This window comes from Elephantulus edwardii, unplaced genomic scaffold, assembly GCF_000299155.1.
Source record: "Elephantulus edwardii isolate Elephantulus edwardi_28Jun2011 unplaced genomic scaffold, EleEdw1.0 scaffold00046, whole genome shotgun sequence".
Classification (NCBI taxonomy): Eukaryota; Metazoa; Chordata; class Mammalia; order Macroscelidea; family Macroscelididae; genus Elephantulus; species Elephantulus edwardii.
Window position 1 is genome coordinate 739,983 of NW_006399796.1, and position 24,857 is coordinate 764,839.

The 24,857-nt window shown below is 35.8% G+C and overlaps 1 protein-coding gene across 1 annotated transcript in view; it reads left to right on the top strand.

Moving 5' to 3' along the window:
* Nucleotides 1–24,857, top strand: part of DMXL1 (Dmx-like 1) — a 207,688-nt gene that overhangs the window by 26,297 nt on the left and 156,534 nt on the right. Inside the window, exons 3-6 of the mRNA XM_006885987.1 lie at nucleotides 5,008–5,079; nucleotides 11,697–11,775; nucleotides 19,404–19,536; nucleotides 24,058–24,124. Coding sequence (XP_006886049.1) covers nucleotides 5,008–5,079; nucleotides 11,697–11,775; nucleotides 19,404–19,536; nucleotides 24,058–24,124 — 351 coding nt within the window. The remainder of the gene's footprint in view (nucleotides 1–5,007; nucleotides 5,080–11,696; nucleotides 11,776–19,403; nucleotides 19,537–24,057; nucleotides 24,125–24,857) is intronic.

The following is a 24,857-nucleotide window of genomic DNA, read 5'->3' on the forward strand; positions in this document are numbered from 1 at the left end:
CAACAAAGAATGTCACTGTGAGGCTTGACCTTCTGATTAAAGCTGTTATCATCGCTAGTATAAATGTATATTTTGCTGAATTTTTCCCCCCCTAATCCCTGCTTTTCTTTAGTCCAAGTAATGGGAAGAAAATGTCTTTTGTTTGACAGATAACGATAGTAACCAAGGATTCCCTAAGATACTAGGAACAACATTTGTTTATTCTAGTACCTAAACACTTCTGACTGTACTTTAAGGAAAGGTACACTACTTGACACATCATCATCATTGTTGTTGTTCATTTCCCTCAGGTCAACTCTGAGTAATGATGACCATATACAACAGATTGAAATCATGCTAGATCATGTGACATACTAGTGATCTCCTCTATGTCTAACCCTTTGCTACAGTTATTTCAGTCCATATCATTGAAAGACTTTGATCATTGGTGTTTAATGTTTCAAACTTAGTTTTTTTAAAAAAAATTTTTAATTATTATTATTTCTTTTAATGAAAATTTACAGGGACTTTGGATTTCCATTCATTCATTGTTGCACTTTTCTCCCTGCCCCCTGCCCCCAGTTCCCTCTTGTCTTTGAAAAGTAAAAGAAAAATTCTTTAATTGTTATGCAGTCCCTCCCCCCAGGTCCACTCCACTATACAGCCTTTATTCTGGACTCCAGTCATGACAATAATACCTAATCACATATCCCTTTTAAGCAGTTTTCTCCCTTATCTGTTTCAATGCAGTATACATTATTCATCCCATCTTTTACAGTCTTCCCCCAACCCCTATGTCAGTCCTGTTTTACAACAGTGACACTATTAAGTATTTGTCCTTTTGTGACTGAGATATTTCACTCAACATAATGTCCTCCAGGGTCACCCTTTGAATAATATTTCATGAGTTCCTTGTTTTTAATACACCATAGTTATTCCATTGTGTGAATATATCAGAGCTTTTCTAGCCATTCATTTGTTGATGGGCTCAAACTTATTCTTAAGATGATCTTGAAATTCAGATGGAGTAGATTCAAGATTATGTCTTGGTTTTTATGAAGTTAATTTACTTCAGCTTCAATTTGAATTTACACATTGGTAATTGTTAGTCTGACCCAAGGTTCAACCTTGGCCTAGTTTTCACTGCCAATATGGATGTCGTCTGTCCGATTTCTATGTAGCCCATTAGGTGAGGTCCATATGCAAAGTCGTTGTTTATATCTTTTAAAAATGATATTTGTAATAAATAAATCATTAAAAATACAAAATTTGATCATTCTATTTCTAGCTTTATTTTTGTCACCAAGCAATATTTTTCAATTACTGTTCCTTTTTCCCTTTTCCCAACTTTTGCATTCCAGTCACCAGTTACCATTAACACACCTTGATTGCATGTTCAGTCAATTTTGGACCTCAAAATTTGGTAAAAGTTTTCAATTCCTTCCTCTTTGTCTCTAGATGTAGGAGCATATGTTTGAATTATAGTCCTATTAACTGGTTTTCCTTGGACATGAAAGGATACATATTGTACTTCAGGATTGAACTTGAAATTGACTTTTACCATGAATGCAACACCATTCTTCTTTTGTTTTTCATTCCCAGCATAGTATACTATATAATTATCTGATTTAAAGTGGCCAAAGCTAGTCCATCTCATCTCACTAATGCCTAGTATGTTGATGTTCATACGTTCCATTTAATTTTTTGCAATTTCTGGTTTTCCAAAATTAAGTTGCACACATTCCACATTCTAATTATTAAATGATGTTTACAATTATTTTTCCTCATTTCGACTGACTTGGCTCTACATTACTATAACTATCTCCATTCCTCTACTGTTCATAGGATTTTCAGAGGCCTGTTATTTAACAAGTGGATGGACACTCCTGCTTTCCTAGTCTGTCATAATCTGGGAACTCTAATAAAACCTGTCCACCATGAGTAATCCTTGCAGCATTTGACACATCAGTGGCATAGCTTTCAGTATTACAGCTACTCATAAGTTATCTCAGTACAGCAAACTGATTGAGGCCATGGTCTTTCCAATCATTTGTTATGCTTCTGAGAGCCGGACAGTAAATAAGGATGACAGAAGAAGAATTGATGCCTTTGAGATGTGGTGTTAGAGAAGAGCACAAAGCATCCCCTAGACTACCAGAACAACAAACAAATATATCTTGGAAAGGGGGAAGCCAGAATATTCTTTGGAGCCATAGATGATGAGGCTTTGCCTTACATACTTTGGGCATGTTACTAGGAGGGGACAGGATGCTCAGAAAGGTTGAGGGTCAGGAAAGGAGAGGAAGACCCTCAACCAACTGGATTGACACATTTACTGCCACAGTGAGCTCTAATGTGTCTGGAAGTGTGAGGATGGCACAAAATAGGACAGGGTTCAGATCTGTTTTTCATAGGGTCAGTATGAGTTGTGCTTGACTCAATGGCACTAACAATAACAACATTGACCCCTGCTTTTCCAAGCAAGAGATCTTTCTCTAAGAACTAGCACCTCCTGACAACATACCAGAAGTGTGTCAGAAGATGTCTTACCATACTTGATTTTAAGGAGCAGAATGACTGTACTTCTTCTAAGAAAAATGTGTGTATTTGTTGTCAGTTTGTGGTATAGTCAGTACCATTTGCCAGCACAACAATTTAAAGACTTCAGTTCTTCATTCTTCCTTATTTATTGTTCAATAATTACATCCATTTGAAACAATTGGAAATACTGTGGCTTGGATCAGGTAATTCTTAGCCTTTAAATAGTATCACTTCTCTTTACCATTTTACATCCCTTTCTTTAGCACTCTAAAGAGACTTTGGCAGCAGATTTGCCTAATGCAGTACATTTTTAAATTTCTTGATTGCTGCTTCCATGGATGTGGATTGTGAATCCAAGCAAAATTAAATCCTTGACAGCTTCAGTCTTTCTTCTGTTTATCATGATGTTGTTGACTACAGGTTCAGTGTGAGAATTTTTCGTTTTCTTGATGCTGAGTTATAATCCATACTGAAGGCTGTGATCTTTCATCATCTTCAGTAAGTGCTTCAAGTACTCTTTATTTTCAGGAAGCAAGGTTGTATCACTTACATTATACAGGTTATTGATAAGTCTTACTCCAGTTCTCATACCACATTCTTTATATAACCCAGTTTTTCTGATTATTTGGTAAGCATGCAGATTGAATATATGTATGATAACAAGATACAATTCTGATGCATACCTTTCTTGATTTTAAATTAGAAAACATGTTGCTTGGTCCATACACAGAGTTTGCATAAGCATAGTTAAGTGGTCTGAAATTTCCGTTTTATTTACTGTTAGTGCATATATTATAATCCACACAGGGTTTGGTTTTTGTTGGGGTTTTGTTGTTGTTGTTGTTGGTTTGTTTAGTCAATAAAATACAAGTAAACATCTTCTGCAACAGACATCAGTATTTTACTGGGTTATTGTTGTTTTGTTTGGGTTTTATTTATTTTTTTTTGTCTTTACACTAACAGCAGATTAATTTTCCTAAGAAAATTTATCTGCATTATTCTTGTTATTCTTTTGTTTTAAAATATTCCTACATTTCGTTTACCTTAGAAATGTTCAAATTATTCACCTTTGCAAAAGGCCCTATATGCATGGCCTAAGCTTACCTTTTTAACTTCTTTTCAGTTATTTTGTTATGGTTGTAATGTGCCATCAGATCATATATGACTCATAGCAATCCTGTGTGCATTAGCTCTGAACCTTCTCCTATCCTGAGCCAGTCTCACTGTCTCCGACACACATACCCCCATTATCCTAATAACTGTATCAGTCCATCTCATCCAGGGTCTTCCTCTCCTATACTGTCCCTCCACCCTTCCAAGCATTATGTCCTTCTCCAGGGACTGGTAAATTTAAAATATACTCAATAAAAGAGAATATTGTAAAAACGCGCTCCTTAGGAAGTTCACAATGAGATATATCTAAATTTTGTTATAAAAAAAATTAAATACATGCCTGCAGAATGTGAATCAAAAGATAACTTTAAGACTCATCTTTCTACTAATCTGTTAGTAATCTGTATCACCTTTTCCTTACCTTTCCTCAACAGTAGGTACTTTTGGGGTCTAACCTGTATCTGTTCAATTATTTTCTTTCCACTGCCATCACATTGTTCTTTGCCATACCTTGTCATACTCACCTGGATTACTAAAAAGGCCTCTTAGCTTGTCTTCCTACTCCTACATTCATTTATCATCTTCATTACAGACATCAGAGAGATCTTGTTGTTAAATATTAATCATGCCTTTTACAGAAACAAACCTTAAGACCTTTATGGCTTTCTATCTCTGTTAAAATAAAACCCTGAGTCCTTAATGTAACCTAGAAAATCCATCATGTTGTAATTCCTACCTACGATATCCTTTCACATCCCTGATAGTCATCCTTTTCTATGACAACTCACTATTTTTTCCACAGTGCTTTTAAAAAGATTCTTTAGTGAAAGTTTCTTCCTACACCGTAAACTTTGTGTATGTCAGCTTTGGAATTTTCACAAAGTTCCAGGTTTTGGCCCCTTACAATACAAATCCAATAATTTTTAGTAAAGCAAGTTTTTCTTTGATGTATTCTGTTAATCCTTTATTCTAATTAAAAACCATTAGCCCTTTATTCTTTCTTATAGCTGTTGAATAGGAAACTATATTCCACATTATTAAGAAGTACACTGTTGTTGAAGAAGCTCACTATCAGCTATGAAAACTAGACCAGGTGCTGATTATGGAACAGACCATCAACTACTCATATGCAAGTTCAAACTGAAGCTAAAGAAAATAAAATTAAATACAGATTCACTTTCTAGGCACATAGCCAGTAACTGATTTTGGTGACATAATATCTATTTATTTATAAAATAATTCTTAAGTATCACTTCATAAAATTGTGTGAATTTTACATATAGGCTTAGTTAATATAGGACTATTCCTTGTCCCCTCTCCTTTTGATACATCTTTTATCATTCTTACATTTTCTTTCTTTTTCTTTTGTAAAAGATTGCAGCATCCTACGGAAACGTTATCTCTGTTTTTGAACCAGTTAACCTACCAAAGAAAAAGAAGAATTTGGTCAGTATTTATCATGGGTTTTTTTTTAATGGAACTGAAATTTATAAAGAATCAGAAGATACTTTGATAATATTACATCTCTAGCAAGTATATAAGTGGGAATTATATACAGTTGAAGATAGGCTACTTAATACTGAAAATATATTTGAATATTTAAATCAGACCAGTATCTATGAGTTATTTAAAATGCTTATCTTTTTTCCTGACACTTAAAATCCATATATTACAGTTCATTCTTTGATTTCTAATTTAGCTTTATATACTTTTATATCTTTTATTTTTATATATATTGGTTTTATGGATACATATCTTAATTGGAAAATTTTATACCTGCAGGAATTATTTCCTTACATTTATTTATTATATCACAGAATATAGTTTTGTTATGAGTCACTGAATGCTTTATTTATAATGAAGCTGTTTAGCAATGGTTCTCAAGGCTAGTTGAAGAAATAATAAATATTGATGTTTTATGGTGGATCTCAGATGATTTAATAACCAGTAATTATATTGTATGCAATCTGGTTGGAAACTGACTCAGAAAAACCTCGGAAAACTTTGTCTGGTGGACAAGAGGAGAGTGTCCATTCTTCTCCCAGGGAACAGCTGGTCGATTCAAACTGCATGCCTTCGAGATGTAGAACGTCTTCTTACCAAGATGCCACCACCAAAGCTTCCTTAACTAGAAGTCGGATAACGTTAAATTTGTGATTTAAACCATATGAAAATCGATTACCAATTAACCAAAACATCATTGTGTTAAGAATCAAAGAACTGGCTTCTCTCATTGTTGTTTTCTGGATGTCTGATAACTCTTATGTGGCTCTTTTTTTCAACTCTAGAATTGATTAATATGTATCTTTTCTGGGATTGTCTTAAGGTTGGCATGAAGAGGGAGTCTGTGTGGAAACACTAATTATAAAGACTTACACATAAGAACATATAAAACTACTTTTTTTTTTTTTTCTTTCTACCCCCCCCCCCCCAGGGTGCCTGTCGGGGCCTGGGTTTCAGCTGTCCACACCACAGCAGTGGGCAATGAGCTTAAAGCCCCGATGGCTCTGGGCGCTGACTCTCACCAGTGGCTATGGATGAAGTCACAGGCGATTTTCAGCCAGCGCCGGAAAACTACTTTTTTAATAGATAAATTTTAAGAGTACATTTTTTATTGTTTTCATAAAACTTTTACTCAACTCATTGGTATCTTAACTCTGTATGATTTATGTAGCTATTATTTCTTTTTTATAAATAAGGCAAATGACTTGACCAATGAAACATCTAGTTAGTTATAGAACTAAGATGAGCAAACTGTATTGATTTGTAACTGAACGTTCTTTTTCCTACCTCCAGTTAATGAAAACAATTTCTATTGGTTAATTGGTTTGCATCGTTGAATTTTGTGAGATTTGTGTCCACAGTTATCCCAATTTCTGTTTGTTTGCAAGACAAAGTGTTATGATAAAATGTGCAAAGAGCTGGTGTTAGAAAATAGAAAAGGGAGAACACATTCAGCACTTCTCACATTGAAAGAACACTCTCAATATTTCTCAAGTTGAAAGAACTGAAAACTCAACTCAAGCCTTGAGTTCAATACTGAAGCAGAAAAGGGGCAAATTTTGAATGTTGCAGGAAGCATCAAAAGAACGTAGGAGGAATTCACAGTCATTGTACCAAAAAAGATTTGGTTGACAACCAAATGTGCCAGGAAGTAGCATATAATCGAGAAACCAGTGATAAGGAAAAAGTTGAAGTTGTACTGAAGGTATTGGTGAAAAATAGAGAACCAGGAATTGATGGAATACCCATTTTCATGTTTCACAAAACACATGCAGCCCAGGATGTGTTCACTAGTCTATGCCGAGAAGTGTGGAAGAGAGCTACTTGGCCATCAGACTGAAAAAGATCCATATTTGTGCCCATTCCCCCCATAAAGTGATTTAACAGAATATGAAAGCTATTAAATAATATCATTAATGTCACAAGTAAGTAGAATCTAAGAGAAGTATGCTAAAAAAAATTACTGAAATTGTACATCAATAGAGAATTCCCAGGAATTCAAGCTGAATTTTAAGAGGCCACAGCCTGATGGTTATCATTGTTGATGTCAAATGAACCTTGCATGAAAGCAGAAAATATCAGAATGTGGTTTATTTATTTGTATTTTATAAAGACATTTGTCTATGTATATCATAACAATTATGGATAAAATAGAGAAGAATGAAAATCCTAGAGCATTTAATTGTACTCATGAGAAACCTATATATAGACACAAGAAGCAGTTGCTCAAACAGAACAGCAGAACACGGCATGGTTTAAAATCAGGAAAGATGTACATCAGTCTGTATGCTGAGCAAATCATCCAAGAAGCTGGAATATCTAAAGAATGGCATCACTATTGGAGAAAGACTCATCAGTAGTCTTCATTATGCTGATGACACAACCTTGCTTACTGCAAGTGAAGAGACTTTTAAACACTTGCTACAGAAGATCAAATTACAGCCTTCAATATGGATTACATTTTACATCAAGAAAACAGAAATCTTCACCTTTGCACCAAGAAACAGTATCGTGATAGGTGGAGAAAAGATTGTCAATGACTTCATTTTACTTTGATCCATAATCAGCACCGGGGGTAACAGCTGTCAAGAAATCAAAAGAGAGGTTACATAGGGGAAATGTTTTCTCAAGGACTTCTCCAAAGTTCTAAGAACAAGGTTGTCACTTTGATATTTTTTTGTTTAGTTTTTATTATCATTTTTAAAATAAAAATTGTATACTGTTTGCTTACAAAGTTCATATACACCAGTTCTTTCCCATTTTCTTTACCCAACCTTCCCTCCACCCATCAGATTTTGCAACCTTTTGGTTAAATACTCCCCAACCCCCACCCATCCTCACCCCTTGGCTCCTCATACACGTTCTACAATAATGATATTGTACCATATTTGTCCTATGAGACTGAGTTAGTTTACTTTGCATAGTGCTCTCCAATCAGTTTATCTCTTTATAGCCTATGGTGCACTTTACCCAAGCCATGGTATTATCAATATTTTCCTATGCATCTGAAAGTTGAACAATGAATATAAGGATCCAAGAGGGGTGGGAGAGGGTGGAAGCTGAGGAATGAGGATGAGCAGGGGGAGGGGACATTAATCATGAAGTTGTACAATTTGATGGGTGGGGGATGAGGGAAATTGAGAGAATCTGTTCTTGAAAACAATGTATTCTAATTTTGTAAATAAACTAGTATAAAATTTAAAAAAGTGAAATGAAAGGACCTTTGTTAGGTGCTGTCAAGTCACTTTTATCTCAGAGTGACAGTTAATATTAAGGGAGCTGAATGAGAAGAATGGCAATCCCAAAACACTTAATTGTGCTCATGACAAATCTATACCTAGTTAAACTGTTGTCTATACAGAAAAGGATAACACTGCATGGTTTAAAATCAGGATGTGTGTGCGACAGAGTTGTATTCTTTTGCCATGCCTATTAATCTGTATTCTGAGCAAATAATTTGTGAAGTTGTACTCTGTAAAGAGGAATATGGCACCAGATCATCGAAGGAGTCATTAACAACCTGCATTATGCAGATAACAACCTTGCTTTCTGAACATGAGGAGGATATAAAATGTTTGCTGCAGAAGATCAAGGACTGAAGCCTTTCACATGGTTTACATCTCAGAATCAGGAAAACAAAGGGCTTTACCATAGGACCAGTAGTCAACATTATGATAGGTTAAGAAAAGCTTGAGGCTGTCAATATTTTCATCTTGCTTGAATCAACTATCAACACCCGTGGTATCAACAGCAGGAAATCAGGAGAAGTATGGAGATGTGGTGCTGGAGAAGCATCTTGAACATATACCGTGGACTGCAAAGAAAACAAATAGGTCTGTCTTAGAAAGGGTGAAACCAAGTCTTTTCTTGGAGGTTAGGATTTTGAAGCTTCGCCTCACTTTGGGAACATGGCCAGGATCAGACCTTGGAGAAGGACATCATGCTCAGAATGACCTCGATGAGATGGATTGATACAGTGACTGGGGCAATGGGGGTTGGTGTGTCAGAATTAGTGAAACTGGCTTAGGACAAGGAAGGGTTCAGAGCTCAGGACAAGGAAGGGTCACTATATGTCACTGGCAACTCAGTGTCGGATAACAACAGTAACATACTATGACAGATTTGGAAGCAGGAGTGGCATCCACTTCCTAAATAACATACCTGTGGAAACTATGAATTTTGATAAATGTCGATACTTGTAGAGGGGCTTCAGGCCTTTTGTTCATAGGGTCACTATGAGTCATGGTAAACTCGAAGGCAATAAACGGCAACAACAACATTGCATTGGGCAGTCCACTGTTGGGCACTTCTCCAAAGTGCTGAAGAGCGGTGATGTCAGTTTAAAGACTAAGGTGCACCTGATCCAGGCCTTGGTCTCAGCAATTACTTGCTATGCATAAGAGAGCTAGACAAAGAAGAAATGATGCCTTTAAATTATGGTGCTGGAGAAAAAATACTGAATATCTATAGCCATAGTATTCTTTGGAGGAAAAGATGGTAAAGCTTCATCTTTCATTCTTTGGACATATAGCTAGGCATGACTTTTCCTTGGAAAGATGGAGAGTCAGTGATGAAAAGGAAGATCCCAGTGAGATGCATTGACATAGTGACTTCAGCAGTGGGCTTTACTGTGTCAGATATAATGAGGATGGTACAAGATAGGACATGGTTAAGGTCGGCTCTTTAGAGGGTTGCTATGAGTCATACTCAATTTGATGGTACCTCACAACAGCAATGGGTAGAGAGTTGCACAGCCAACTCTAAGGCTGGTAGTTCGAATCCATTAGTTGCTCTAGGAGATAAAGATAGGCCTTTGTCTTTCTCTGTAAACTGCTGGAAGGTCAGCTGTAATTGATTAACTTGACTGCACTGAGAAGGAAATATTACATCACTCATTCTGAATTTTTTTACATGTAGTCAGTGATATCCCAGATGATAATGAAATATGTTCAAAGAGAAGGAAGCCCTAAAATGTAGAACTTCATGTATACATTTAAAATCAAACCTTTGACTGTAACTATAATGATAATAATTACTATAGTTTTTTCAAAAGTGACTGGAATAGCACATCAGCAGAGACCTGCCAGAAGTGCGGACTGGGTTGAGAAGAGGTCCTGGTACTAGAGATATTGTAGATAATGTTAAATGGATCTTGGCTGAAAGCAGAAAGTACCAGAGGAATGTCTATCTGTGTTTCATTGACTATGCAAAGGCATTTGACTGTGTGGATCACAACAAACTGGCTAACTCTGAGAAGAGTGGTAATTCCAGAACACTTCATAGTGTTTATGCAAAACCTATACTTGGACCAGGAGGCTCTCATCAGAACAGAACAAGGAAAATACTGCATGGTTCAAAATTGGATGGGTGTACGCCAGAGATGTATGCTATCTCCATAACTTTACAATATATATGCAGAACAGATCATCCAAGAGGCTCGCCTATATGAGGAAGAGTGTGGCATCAGGATTGGAGGAAGAAACATCAACAGTCAGCGTTACGCAGATGACACAATCATGCTTGCTGAAACTGAGAAGGACCTGAAGTGCTTGCTGCAGAGGTCAAGGACTGCATCTTCAATATGGATTGAAGCTCAACATCAAGAAAATAAAGATTCTCACCACTGGGCTTTTGGCAGCATTATGATAGATGGTGAAAAGATTGAAATTGTTAACAGCTTTAGTTTGCTTGGGTCCACAGTCAATACTCCAGAAGCCAGGAAATCAAAAGACATATTGCATTGGGAAAGTCTGCTGTCAGGGACCTCTACAAAGTACTGAAGAGCAACAGTGTCAGTCAGGAGGCTAAGGTGCACCTGATTCAGTCTTTGCAATTACTTGCTGTGTGTCAGAAAGCTGGACAATGACTAGGAATGATAGAAGGAGAATTGATGCTTTTGAGCTCTGGTGCTGGAGGAGAATATTAAATATACCATAAACAGCTAGGAGAACGAACAGGTTTGTCCTAGAGAGGGTGAGACCAGGCTGCTCCTTGGATGCAAGGATTCTGAAGCTTCATTTGACATACTTTGAACATGTTGCAAGGAGGAACCAGTCCTTGGAGAGGAACATCATGCTTGGGAAGGTGGAGGGATAGCGCAAGAAAGGAAGACCCTTGATAATATTGATTCAGTGACTAGGGTAATGGGGGGTAGGTGTTTCAGAAACAACACATTTGGCATAGAATAGAGCAGGGTTTAGTGCTGTTGTACGTAGGGTTGCTTTGAGTCTGAAGTGACTCTACGGCACATAACAACAACATAGTTTTTAAAATTTAAGGTTAATTTCATTTTGAAAGTTTTACATTCATGGTTGATTATTTATTATATGCTAAAAAATAGGGTTTTGGATCTCTTAAGGATGGAAATTCCCTCACTAAAGTAATCTCCAGTACATTTATTATTTTTCCCTTATCAAGTACTTTGTTTTTGGAGTTTTTGTTTGTTTGATTGACTAAGTACATTGTTCTTAAAAATGACTGTATAATAGCAGTAAGCATGAATATGTGCATTTGATAGAAAAAGATATAGTAATAATTACATATGTGTTTTTTAATTGTAGGATTCATATAATCAGTGGCAGAAAACTGGCCAATTTTTTCTGGAGTCAGTTGCACACAATATAACTTGGGATCCCACAGGTAAGAAAACAATGAGAATACTACTTTTATTTCACGGCTGCTTTGTGTGAGATTATGGAGTTTACAAAAGTAATTTTAAAAGATCATACCTTTCTAGAACTGAGTCTAAAATGAATTAAAATATGCATTGTAATAGATGACAGAATAAAGAAATCAAAAGATGAATTGTAGTAGGGAAATCTGCCATCAGGTACCTCTCCACAGTGTTACAGAGAAATGATGTTGGTCTAGAGACTAAAGTGTACTTGTTTCGGGCCATGGTCCCTGCAGTTTTTTGCTATACATGACAGAGATGGACAATGTCTAAAGATGACAGAAAAAGAATTGATTCCTCTGAGTCGTGGTGCTGGAGAAGTGTATTGAATGGACTGCCAAGAGAACAAACAGGTCTGTCTTGCAGAGGGTGAAACAAAGCTGCTCCTTGGGACCAAGGATTTTAAAGCTCCTTCTCAAATACTTTGGGCAGATGGCCAGGATGGACCAGTCACTAGAGAATGACATCATGCTTGGATGGGTGTTAGAACATCACAAGAGAAGAGGACCCTGGATGAGATAGATTGACACAGTAACTGGGGTAATGAAATTGTATCAGAGACAGTGAAACAGTCTCAGAATAAGGCAGGGTTCAGAACTAATGTCCATAGAGTAGCTATGAGTCACAGGCAACTCAATGGCACATAACAACACAGCATTGTTTTGGGAAGGAGACATTGTCTGTGGAAAATCAGTGTTTACATTTTACATTTGTTTGTACCGTAGAATCGGAACCAGCTCATAACTGATCTTCAAACAAGTTTTCAGAGGCAGTAAATTGCATGGAAAGAGATTTACTATCTTTGTTCTGCAGAGTTGCTAGAGGATTTTAACCACATGCCTTTGGGTTGGCAGAATTATCCCCTTACCTTAAGTCACCAGAGCTCCCTGTTACATGTGAAAATATTAGTATTTTAACAGTGAACATAGAGTAGCATGGAGGAGAGGAAAAGAAGCAAATTCTCATTAGGGACAATTAATATATGTCTCAAGTATTTCAGAGTTAAAAAACCATTCTAAAACTTAGGGTTTGAAACATCAGTCTTTTTTTTTTTTTTTCATCAGTCATTTTTATTGCTTATGATTGTGTGGGTCAGAAATTATCTCAGGGCTTCATGATAAACTTTAAGTGGTATTAGCCAAAGTAACTTGTCTGGGCATAAATAACCCAAGCAACACTTCCTTCATACATCTGGAACTTTGCTGCTGACTAACTTCTGGAAGGCTATTTTCCCCTCTGTGTGATGTTTCCCTCATAGAGATTCTTTTCTAGCAGATCTGCTCTTAAGCAGCTTCTCTAGCTTCATAGCCGGATTCTGCAAGGGAAAGCAAAAGTTCTAAGGCCTCATAAATCCTGGACATGGAAGTCTCATAAATTATTCCTAACTACTTATTAGTGAAAGCAAGTCACATGGCTGGCTCATAGTCAAAAGGTGAAGGAAATAGATTCCTTTTTTTTTTTTAATGAAAGATGTGACAGAAATGTATTGCAGAGGGTCATGGATCCAGGGAGACAAAATTTATTTGGAACTGTGGTTTTTTTTAATAACAACATGAATTTATTATATAGAATTTTGAGAACAAATTATATTTGAAAATCTAGATAGCAAGTAATTGAAAAGATCATGGTTTGGGTCGGGTGCACCTTAGCCTTCAAACTGATACCATTGCTCTTCAGCACTTTGGAGAGGTCACTGAAAATAGACTGATACAATGCAATATATCTTGATTTTTTGAGCTGCTGCTACCATGGGTGTTGACGGTGGATCCAAGCAAGACAAAGTAATTTACAATTTCTGTCTTTTCTCTATCATAATGTTGTCTGTTCCATTGGTGAAGATTTTTGTTTACTTGATGTTGAGATGTAATCCATATTGAGGATTGTAGTCTTAGATCCTCTACAGCAAGCCATATGAGGCCAAGTTTTAGTATTCCTGCCTCCAGGGAACACCCTGCCTGCACCTCTTTCAAAATATATTTGTTTGTGCTTTTGGAAGTATTCAGTATTCATCTCCAACATCGCAACTCACAGGCATAGATTTTTTTCTGGAACTGTTTTTTAACAATAGTAAAATGAGCAAAGGCACTAAGAAAGAAAATGTTAGATATGTCTTAGTAAGGATTTTAAGTTCTTGGTATCTACAGGCAGTCTAGTCACAGAGCTGTGCTATCCATAGGGCATAGTATTGCTGACTCAAAAGCCGTGCTTTTCCAGCTTTTCTAATCCACCAGCCACACTCCAAGAAAGAAAGGTGGGAAATTTCCTTCCATGTGACCTTTGGAGAAGATGTTCGCAGTATTATGAATAAGGAATAACATTTTCCGTGTCTTTAACATACTACTCGATGCTTATTGACTATTAAATGTTGCTGTTGTTAGACGCTATCAAGGTGACCACTACTCATAACTATCCAATGAACAACAGATTTGAATCTTATCCTCTCCTATGCCATCCTCCTCATTGCTGATATATTGAGTCTATTGTTACAATCACTGTGTCAATCCATCTCTTGAGGACCTTCCTCTCTTTTGCTGACCTTCCACCTTTCTAAGCTTGATGTCCTTTTCTGAGGGCTGGCCTCCTCCTAACAGCATGCACAAAATTTTTGGGATAAAGTTTCATCATCCTTTATTTTTTTCATTTTTTATAAGACAAAGGCAGATTTATTCAATGTTTATTTATAGGACCTAGAAAATATTAAGGAGCTATGATGGCTAAACCTATTACACTGCTAACTAAAATCTGCCAACAGCTCTGTAGGAGAAAGATGGGCATTCTCTTCTCATTAAGATTTACAGTCTCAGAAACCCAGTGGAGAGTCACTCTAACTTTATATCAACTCAGTAATAGTATGTTGAGCATACATTAGGCACTTACATATTCACATATTTAGTTATATGTTCATGACATAAGGATAAGGCAGGGTACAGTCTGTTGTTTATGGGATCACAATGTATTGGAATCCACTTAGTGACATCTTACAACATGATCATGAACAGGTTAATAACAGGTTGCAAATTCTAAATTAAGACAATGTCTGAGAAGATAAAGGAAAGTAAATCACCTACTGAAGACTAGACACATTAGTTTGATTAAGGAGAAAGTTAATATGCTATAAGGAAGAGGGTAATATAACATGAGTGACAAAGTTACTGAGAGGTACAAAAGAGTAAAAGATAAGAAAGTAGATACTATTACATACATAGGGAGCCCTGGTGGTTTACTAGTAAAAGTTGCGCTGCCAAGCCAAAGGCAGGCAGTTTGAATCTGCCAACTACTCTGTGGAAGAAAAATGGGCACCTCCTGTGTGATTTACAGTCTGTGAAGAGGTGCTGGAGGGTCAGCTATAAGACGATTCCAACTGGACAGCACACAGCAAGAACAATGACATTTATTGTTCTGGAAAAAAAAGTATAATAAATGGTATCTGAGTAGTTATATCGATACATATGTATCAGGCTGAGTTCTCGATAGAGAAGTAAAACCAATGAAATATATTTCTTCTGTATATGTTTATGTAATCCTCAAGGAGATAGAATGGCATAAGTGGCTGTAACAATGTGTTCAAGCAAAACAGCAGTTGTGAGGATGGTACAGGACTGGATTACGTTTGTGTTATTGTACTTGGAGTTACTGAGTTGCAGGTTACTTGACAGCACCTAACAGTAACAGTGACAAGTAACACCAAGGAGGAATGTACTCATCAGTACAACAAGCCATATCAAAACAAAAGGGGTGTATTTAGCCCAAAACATAGAACATTGAAAGAGTGAGTAAAGAACACCAAATGGAAATGAGGAACCTAGGGAGGAGGTGAGAAGGATGCTATTACATTGTGGGGATTTTAGTCAGTGCCATGAAATAAAATGTATATAAATTGTTGAATGAAAACCAAATGTACTCTGTAAACTTTCACTCAAAATACAGTTTAAAAAATAATAGTACCTACTGTATGCAGAACAGATTATCTGAGAGGCTGGGCTCTATGAGGAGAAGTGTGGCGTCAGGATTGGTGGAAGATCTATAAACAATCTGCGTTATGCAGATGACACAACCCTGCTTGCCGAAACTGAGGAGGACCTGAAATGCTTACTGCAGAGGGTCAAGGACAGCAGCCTTCAATATGGATTGAGGCTCAATGTCAAGAAGACAAAGATCCTCACCACTGGACCAGTTGGCAACATCAGGATGGTTGGTGAAGAGATTGAGATTGTTAACAACTTCAGTCTGCTTGGCTCTACGGTCAACACTCTTGGCACCAGTAGCCAGGAAATCAAAAAACGTATTGCAATGGGAAAGTCTGCTGTTAGGGACCTCTCCAGGGTACTGAGGAGCAGTGCTGTCATTCTGGAGACTAGGGTGCGTCTGATACAGGCTGTGTTCTTTGCAATCACTTGTTATGCATCAGAGAGCTGGACAGTGACTAAGGAGGATAGAAGGAGAATTGATGCCTTTGAGCTGTGGTGCTGGAGAAGAGTATTGAATGTACGCTTGACTGCCAAAAAACAGATTCGTCGTGAAGAGGGTTAAACCAGGCTGCTCTTTGGAGGCAAGGATTCTGAGGCTTCGTCTGACATACTTTGGACGTGTTGTAAGGAGGAAGAGATCCTTGGAGAGGGACAGCGCAGAAGGGGGAGACCCTCTATGAGGTAGATTGATTCAGTGACTGGGGTAATCGGGATGGGTGTCTCGGAGGCAGTGAGATTAGCACAGGATAGAGCAGGATTTAGGGCTGTTGTACATAGGGTCGCTATGAGCCACAAGCGACTCGACGGCACATAACAACAACAACAACAACTTCAAAGATTATTTAGTGACTAGATGTTCAAGTGAAAGTATTTGTAAATGGTAGAACCCTATGCAAATACGATTCATAAGTGAGCTATTGAAGTATTGGATTAGTGTTTGCAATAAACATTTAATATTAATAAAATATAAAATAAGAGAAGAGAGCAGTGTAACTAGAGTACTGGAAATAAGAAAACTAGAACACAAAGATAATATGTATATGCATTATGGAAAGTGTAAAAAATTTAAAAATTGTTTAGTTGAATATTGTTTCTTTATCAGTGAAATAACTACATAGAATTTTAGTAATTATATAGCAGTATTTCAAATTTTTGTTCTAATCCTAATCATTTTTGTTATAATATTAATGTTAAATTCTCCTAAAATCATTTTTATAGAATAATATTACAAAATAATGTTTTTCTTGACAAATCTTTATCCAGTACTGTCTTGACAGCAGCTTGGAACCATTGATTTTTCTTTTTTATTTAAGTTTTATTGTTGTTTTACACACACACGCGCGCACACACACCTCCAAACATTTGCCATTTTAACTATATTTATATATGTATATAAATACATGCATCCTCAGTGGCAGTCAAATTCACCATGTTACACTACCATTATCACTATCCATTCTCAAACATTTTTCATATATCCCTATGCAGCATTCTAGTCTACTATTTTAGATTTTTGTAAGGTGAGCTAAATTTAATAACATCTAACAAAAAGAAAACTCTACTTTTAAAATAGTAACTCCATTTATCTCCCTCCTCTCAATCTTTGGTAAACAATAAATAAATTTTTTCTTTTTGATTTTACCTATTATAGCAGTATGTGTCCCCTTGTGTCTGATGTATTTCAATCATCATAATGTTTTCAGGGTTTACTAATGTCAAAGAGGTTCATTTTTCTTTATGGCTTAGTATTATTACATTGTGCAGACATGCCACATTATATTTATCCAATTCATTTGTGTTTCTGAATCAACATACCATGTCATATACTTTTATTCTATTCAACCTAAGATTATTTATTATATATTTTCTATTAAATTATCTTCAGTTTATGCTCAAGAAAGTTTGTATCCGTTAATAAATTTTAACAATGGAATAGTAACTACTTCAAAATGGATTCTCTCAGTTAGTACTTAAAACATTTTTTTAAATATGAGTTTCCACCTAATAACTGCTTGCCTTGTGTTAGATACAGTCACATTTTGGAACTAGTCTTTATAACAGCTTTATACAAATCACAGTTTTTACAGATAAAAAAATGTCCTTTGGAGGTTGTCCTACTTGGTCAAGTAAATATGGCTCTATAAGGTTTACATGGGATTTAGGTATATGCATTCCTGATACAAGCTTTTTAAAGTAGGAAGGGATCCTTCTAGAAACACATTAATGTATATATTCCATAATTGCTGAAGTGAATGCTACATGTATTACTAACTCTCCTCCCACCCCCAGATTGTTTCTTTCTTACACTGTTTGTCTGATTTTATCTTGTTACCAAGCCATGCCATTCTACTGTTTTAAAAATTATTTCCATATTCTTCTTTGCTTTACTGTTTCTGATACTCATGATTCTCCATCCATATTATTATAGAATAAATAGTATCTAGAATTCCTTTCTTTATGCTTTTCCTAATTTGTCAAATCTCCAGAGTTCTTTTTCTAAAAGAAAAAAAAGGTTTTTTAGGGGTTTCCTTTCATTTTTTAAAAAAATTTATTATTAGTTTCAATGAAAATTTACAGAGACTTTGGATTTCCATTCATTCATTGTTGCAATTTTCTCCCCTCCCAACCCTCCCTCCCCCCACACACTATCCTCTTGGAAAAGTAAAAGTAAAATTCTTTCATTACTTTCAGTGCTTAGTGGAGTCTTAGAGAACATGATAAAAGCTATGGATTGTCTCTCAAAAGAAGCAGTTATTCTGTGTGTTTAACTTTTGCTTATACTTTCAAGAGAGGGAGGTCTGCAGGCCTTATCAGGTTCATCTGTTGACTCCTCAGTTGAGATCTTTTGTTCTGAAGCAAAGATCAAATTGTATAATTTAAATTTAAATTATAATTTAAATTTTACTTTAACCTTTAAAAAAATTCCATTCTAGCTACCTATAATATGAATTTCAAAGGCCTATGAATTTCAGAATCCTTCACAATTGTAATGTGTTTTCTGTGGTTTTCCTTTTAGCCTTAGTATACATATACCTTATTCCTTAATCACACCATATTAGGAATTCTGGGGGAAATACATAAACTCACACACATGCCCTTATGCTTTTGGTTTTCTTAGATTCTGTTTCTGAAATGTCTGTCTCAGTTGTTTATTTTTTCCATTAAGGACAAACTGGCATTTCAAACTTCATTACAGGTATACATAATATCTTCTTCCTGTGGGCTTTTGTAAAATTTTACATACAAATCTAGGATTTTTTTTATTGTGGAATATATTGATACTTTATTAGTTTTATTGCAGATAGATGCATTTAGTTAAACTGCAAATTACAATTCTGTTTAAGTCAGAGAGAAAACTCCGCTACATAGGATTTCTGAGGTTTGGTACAGTAGTTTTTCACATTGAAACATAATACTTATTTTTGTTGATTGAGAGAGTCTTAAGAACTCTAGTTTTTTTCCCAAGCTACATCTCGAGAACAATGAAAATAAACCCATTTTACCTGCGAACTATTATTTTTTTAATTTTATTTATAGTATTACATGGCACTCTTGGGCATTTGACCTATATGTATAATTATTACCCAAATAATAATGAGGGTTTTTTTTGTTTTGCTTTGTTTTAGGTAGCCGTCTTTTAACTGGTTCTAGCTGTTTGCAGCTTTGGTCCACCGTGACTTTTAAGAAGCCATATCAAGATGAAAATCCAGATCAGACAGATCTTAACTTGGGGGACTGGATATGTATCTGGCATTGCAAGTAAGCAGTTAATTAAGAATAATAAAATGAAAAGCCAATTGTATGAAATGGTATCTAATTATAAGTGTATTTTAGTGTGTATAAAACCACACTAATGTAAAATATACTTAGTTTTATTTTCAAATACTCTTTTTCTTTTATACAGAGGTTTCACTGTTATGTTTTGCAGCCTTTCCCAAGTTCTACACATTTCATGTTTCTACTCATTTATATGCCAGAGAATTGTGATTTAAAGTAACTTAGGAAAAATACAAAACGTGTGTGAGATTTGCTTGAAGATTATTAATAGAAACTTGTTGGGTTATACAAAACGAAACAAAGACATCTTCTATACTTTTGAATGAAGCCTTTCTATTGTACAGAAGTCTCTTTTCCCCAAATTGATATATACCTTGAGGCTTTTATCAATCTGTAATTAAAAAATCCTTGTAAACTTAATTTTAAAATCCACTGGACTTTTTTGTTATTGAGTATATTTCTAAGGTTCGTTTAGAATGTTAAATCAGAAGATTATGAAAGATGGTAAAATGATACACCGCAGAGCAAAATGAATTCTGAAGTTACAGGTGTTCAATGAATATGTTGATAAAATAACGAACAGATTAGAGTTCAGAATTAGAAACAATCACAGACTTCTTTTTCTGGACTATTGTCATGCAAATAATACCTAATATTTCTTTTAGACAGTTCTTTCCCTCATCTATTTAAATGCAGTGTTCATTATTTATCTCCTCATTTCTTAGTTTTCCCCTAACCCGCATCTCAGCCCTATTTCATAACTTACTTCATTATGTAGTATTTGACCTTTTGTGAAAGAAAAAACGGTTATTTATTCAATAGGAGAGCTGGCCCTTTATATTAAAAGGAAAACTACCTGTTTCATTACTGGAGAGAGAAATGAAGTTAGAGTTTATTTCATACTTGTCTCCAGAATAAATTTTGGAGGAAAATGTATGCAATTTCTATTCAATGAAACTCCATATATTAGATTAAAATATTTCTCAACTTAAAATGACCAAAACCCAATTTTAAATCTCAAGTTGCAGTACTAAGAGATACCATAGGCAAAATCTTAAATGGTTCAGGAAGATTTAAAAGAAAATGAAGGCAATACACAGAGTCACTATACCAAAAGCCATGTTTCAGGAAGTAACATACATACAAGCCAAAAGCTAATGGTACTGAAGGGAGAAGTTCAAGTTACACTGAAGGCATTGGCAAAAAACAAGGCCCCAGGAATCGATAGGCTGCCAGTTGGCATGTTTCATCTAACAGATGCATCCCTGGACATGCTCACCAGTGTGTGCCAGGAAATTTAGAGGATAGCTGCTTGACCAACTGACTAGAAGAGATCATTATTTAGTCTCGTTCTTAAGAAAGTTGATTCAAAAGGATGAGGAAATTATTAAACAAAATAATACCACATGCAAGCCAAATATTGCTGAAAATCATCCCAAAATGACTAGAACAGTACATAAACACTGAACTGCTAGTTCAGTCTGGGCTTAGAAGAGACTGTCACCATGGCTATCACTGCTGATTTATCACAGCATAATTTAAAAGTAAGAGAGAGATATGTGTCATGGTTGCATCTTCTCTTTATTCAGTCATTATGCTGAGCAAATTATTTGAGATGCTGGACTTGGTGAAGAAGTAGGTGGCATCAGGATTAGAGGAAGACTCATCAATCACCTGTATTATGCAGATAACACAACTTTATTAAGAATGAGAATCTGAAGCATTTACTGCAGAAGATCAAAGATTACGGCCTTCAATATAGACTGCGTCTCAGTGTAAAGAAACAAAACAAAAAACACAACACAAAAATTCTTACCACTGGACCAATAGGCATTATCATAGTAGATAGAGAAATTGTCAACACCTTCACCTTACTTGTATCCACAATACAGTAATCAAGAGATCAGGAGATGTATTGCATTAGGAAAGTCTGCAGTCAAGAACTGAGGAGCAGTGGTGTCAGTTTGAAGACTTCTGTGCCTGTTTCAAGCCATCATTTTTCTGATCATTAGCAATAAATCTGAAAGTTGGACAGTGAATGGCAGAAGAAAAATTGATACCTTTGAGCTGTGGTGTTGGAAAAGAATACTGAATGTCCCATTGATTACAAAAGAACAGATATGTCTTAGGTAAAGTGCAGCCAGAGTGCTCTCTGAAGGCAAAGATGACAAAGCTTTGTCTCACATACTTTGGGTTTGTTGCTGGGAGAGGTTATTCCTTGGCAAGAGGCATCATATTTGGAAAAGTGGTGGGTCAGTGAAAGGAGGAAGACTCTCCGTGATGTGAATTGACAAAGTGACTGCAGCAACAGGCTCAAGTATGTCAGATATTGAGGATGGTAAAGGAAAGGATCGGACTCAGATCTGTTGTGATAGGGTTGCTACGGGTTATACTGACTCAGTGGCACCTAACAACAAGCTGAGGATGCTCTGGTGGAGAAGAGTATTGAATATGAATTGTAATCAACTCTACCGTACTTAACAACAACAACATTGTAAATGATACTATTTTCTTAGTTTCCTTATCTGTGTTTTCTTTGAAGGAATGGGAATCAAATCCTCTTTGAGAAAAAGGCACCTATTATTATGTGAAGCTAAAGCTACTCTTCACCCACATAAAGTCTTTTAAGTTAGGAAAGGGAGAATTTTTTTTTAATTGCTGGCTTATTTTAAAATATATGTTTGAACGTAATAATCTAGAACTCTTAGAAAAATCAGATTTTTTTTTCTTAAACAATTCTTTCTCTAGGATTCTAAGGATCTTGTGGTGGTGGTTCTTTGTTTTGTTTATGTGGTGAATTATCATCTTTACAAACATGTTATGAATCCCACTTGGTCAAATTATTTCCTTTTTATGTACTGTTGGATACTATTGGCCAAGATTTTATTAAGGATATTTGCATCTATGTTCATGAGAGATATTGGCCAATAGTTTTCTGTTCAGTGCTGTGTTTACCTTACTTTGGTATCAGGGATATATATGTGCACTTCATAAAATGAGCCTGGGAGTACTGCATCTTTTTCTGTTTTCTGAAATACTTTATGTAGAATTGGTCACAGCTCTTCTCTGAATATTTAATAAAATTCACTAGTAAGACCACTTGGTCCAGGGCTTTTTTGTTGTTGTTGGAAGTTGTTTTATGACCTGTTCAATTTCTTCTTTTGTAATGGGTCTATTCAAGTATTCTATTTCAGTCTGTATCAGTTTGTGGGTGGGGTTGTAGAGAGAGTGGAACTCTTGCTCATTGTTGGTGGGAATGTATATTCCTCTATAGAAAGCGATCTGGCACATTCTCAAATAGTTTAAAATAGAAGTACTATTTGACCCAACAATTCCACTACTGGGAATACACCCTAAAGAAACCAGAGCTACAACTCAAATAGATGTATGCACACCATGTTTATTGCTGCATTATTCATATTAGCAAAGAGATGAAAGGAACCCAAATGGCCCTCAACAAATGAATGGATAGAAAAACTATAGTACATTTACATAATGGAATATTACACAGCATTGAAAAACATGAACTTGTAAAACTTTATACAACATAGAGGATCCTAAACAACATTATTCTGAGTAAAATATCTTGGTCACCAAAGGACAGGCACTGTATAACTACTGCTATAAAATAAGACAGACATGTGGGGCTTGGGCAGAAAATGGGGGAAAGGTGGACAGATAATGAACACTGCATTGTATCGGATGAGGGCCCTGAAGATCAGCCCGAAAGGAATATATGATTGATTAGGCATTAATTGTATGACAACACTCTGGAACAAGGATGCATTGTGAAGTGGGTTGGGGGATATGTGGGAAGAAAATGCTCAATGATGAAAAAATAATATTTTAAAAAGAATCTAAGATAACTTAAGCTTTAAAAATTTTTGAAGTGGATTTTATGGATCTTTAAACAAAAAATGCTTTTATCATTAAAATGTATCCTAGAGAGAGCTCTAGAGAAAGAGAGCTCTGGATAGAAAATTATGCAACCAAGCCAAAGGTGAGTGATTATAATCTCCGGCCCTCTGGCCTGGTTTAAATTGGTTTCTGTCAAACATTGTTCTAAGTGGTATAGCACTGGTCTGTGTGCATTGCTGTACAGAAGTAACTCGTGGTTGCTGTGATGCTAAACACTGTGACACTAATGTGCCAAATGAGATAATGGTTACACATGGTGGACGGTGTTTGGTGGAGCTTCCTGATTTAAACAAGCTTGGAAGCAGGAGTGGCATGCACTACCGAAATGGCTTGCCTCTGGAAACTCTAGGAACATGGAGAAACAACCTAGGTTATACAAGTGTTCAGGTCTTTTGTTCATAGGGTCCGCTATGAGTCATCCACAACTCGACAGCACTTAATAACTTTTTCTTAGTGAAATAAACATAGAAAAGAGTGCAGAAGTTGTATTATCACAAAATATTCTGTTTAAAGAAAACTGCTGAAGTATAATTTAGTGAAATAATACTGCTTTTTCTCATTTAAGTTCTTTTTATCTATTTACAGAACTGCTTCCCAAGTACATTTAATGAAGTTTTCACCAGATGGAGAATTTTTTGCCACTGCTGGGAAGGTAAATTATAAAACTACTGCTACTAAATTGTATGTTTATGAACTATACATATTTATTTCATTTGTATTAATGTTTTTATGAAACATACATATTCATTTATATTTTGAAACTTCAAAAATATTAGCTGGCTTTATTCCTTTATTGAAATTCTCTTTTCTATTAAGAGTCTTATAATAGCAAAATTAGTTAATTATGTTAAAACACAGTATTTTGTAATTGAACTTGCATAGAGCGTATGTTGTTGTTGTTAGGTGCCGTTGAGTTGAGTACACTCATGGCGACCCTGTGAACTGTGTTCTGTCCTGCACCATCCTCATTTCCTGACGTTCAGGAGAGCCTATTGCAGCATTCACTATGTCAGTCTACGTAGTTGCGGGTCTTCCTCTCCTTCATGGACCCTCCAGCCTTCCCATAGATATATTTGATAAAATTATTTACCTTATTTGGTCTGTGGTTTTTCATGTGTAACATTACAATAATTACCTATATCATGTTGTTGTTGTGTGCTGTCCAGTTGGAACCAGCATACCTGACCCTCCAGTGAGTTTTCAGAGACATTGAATCAAAAGGGAGAAGATTACCCATCCTTCTGAGAAGCAGCTGGTGAATTGGAATTATATGTCTTTGGGTTTACAGCACAGCTTCTTACAATTAGGCCACCATTGCTCATAGATTATTAAATCATAGAATTAAAGTTACTGGTTTAGTTTCTTGAATCTACTAAACAGCCAAT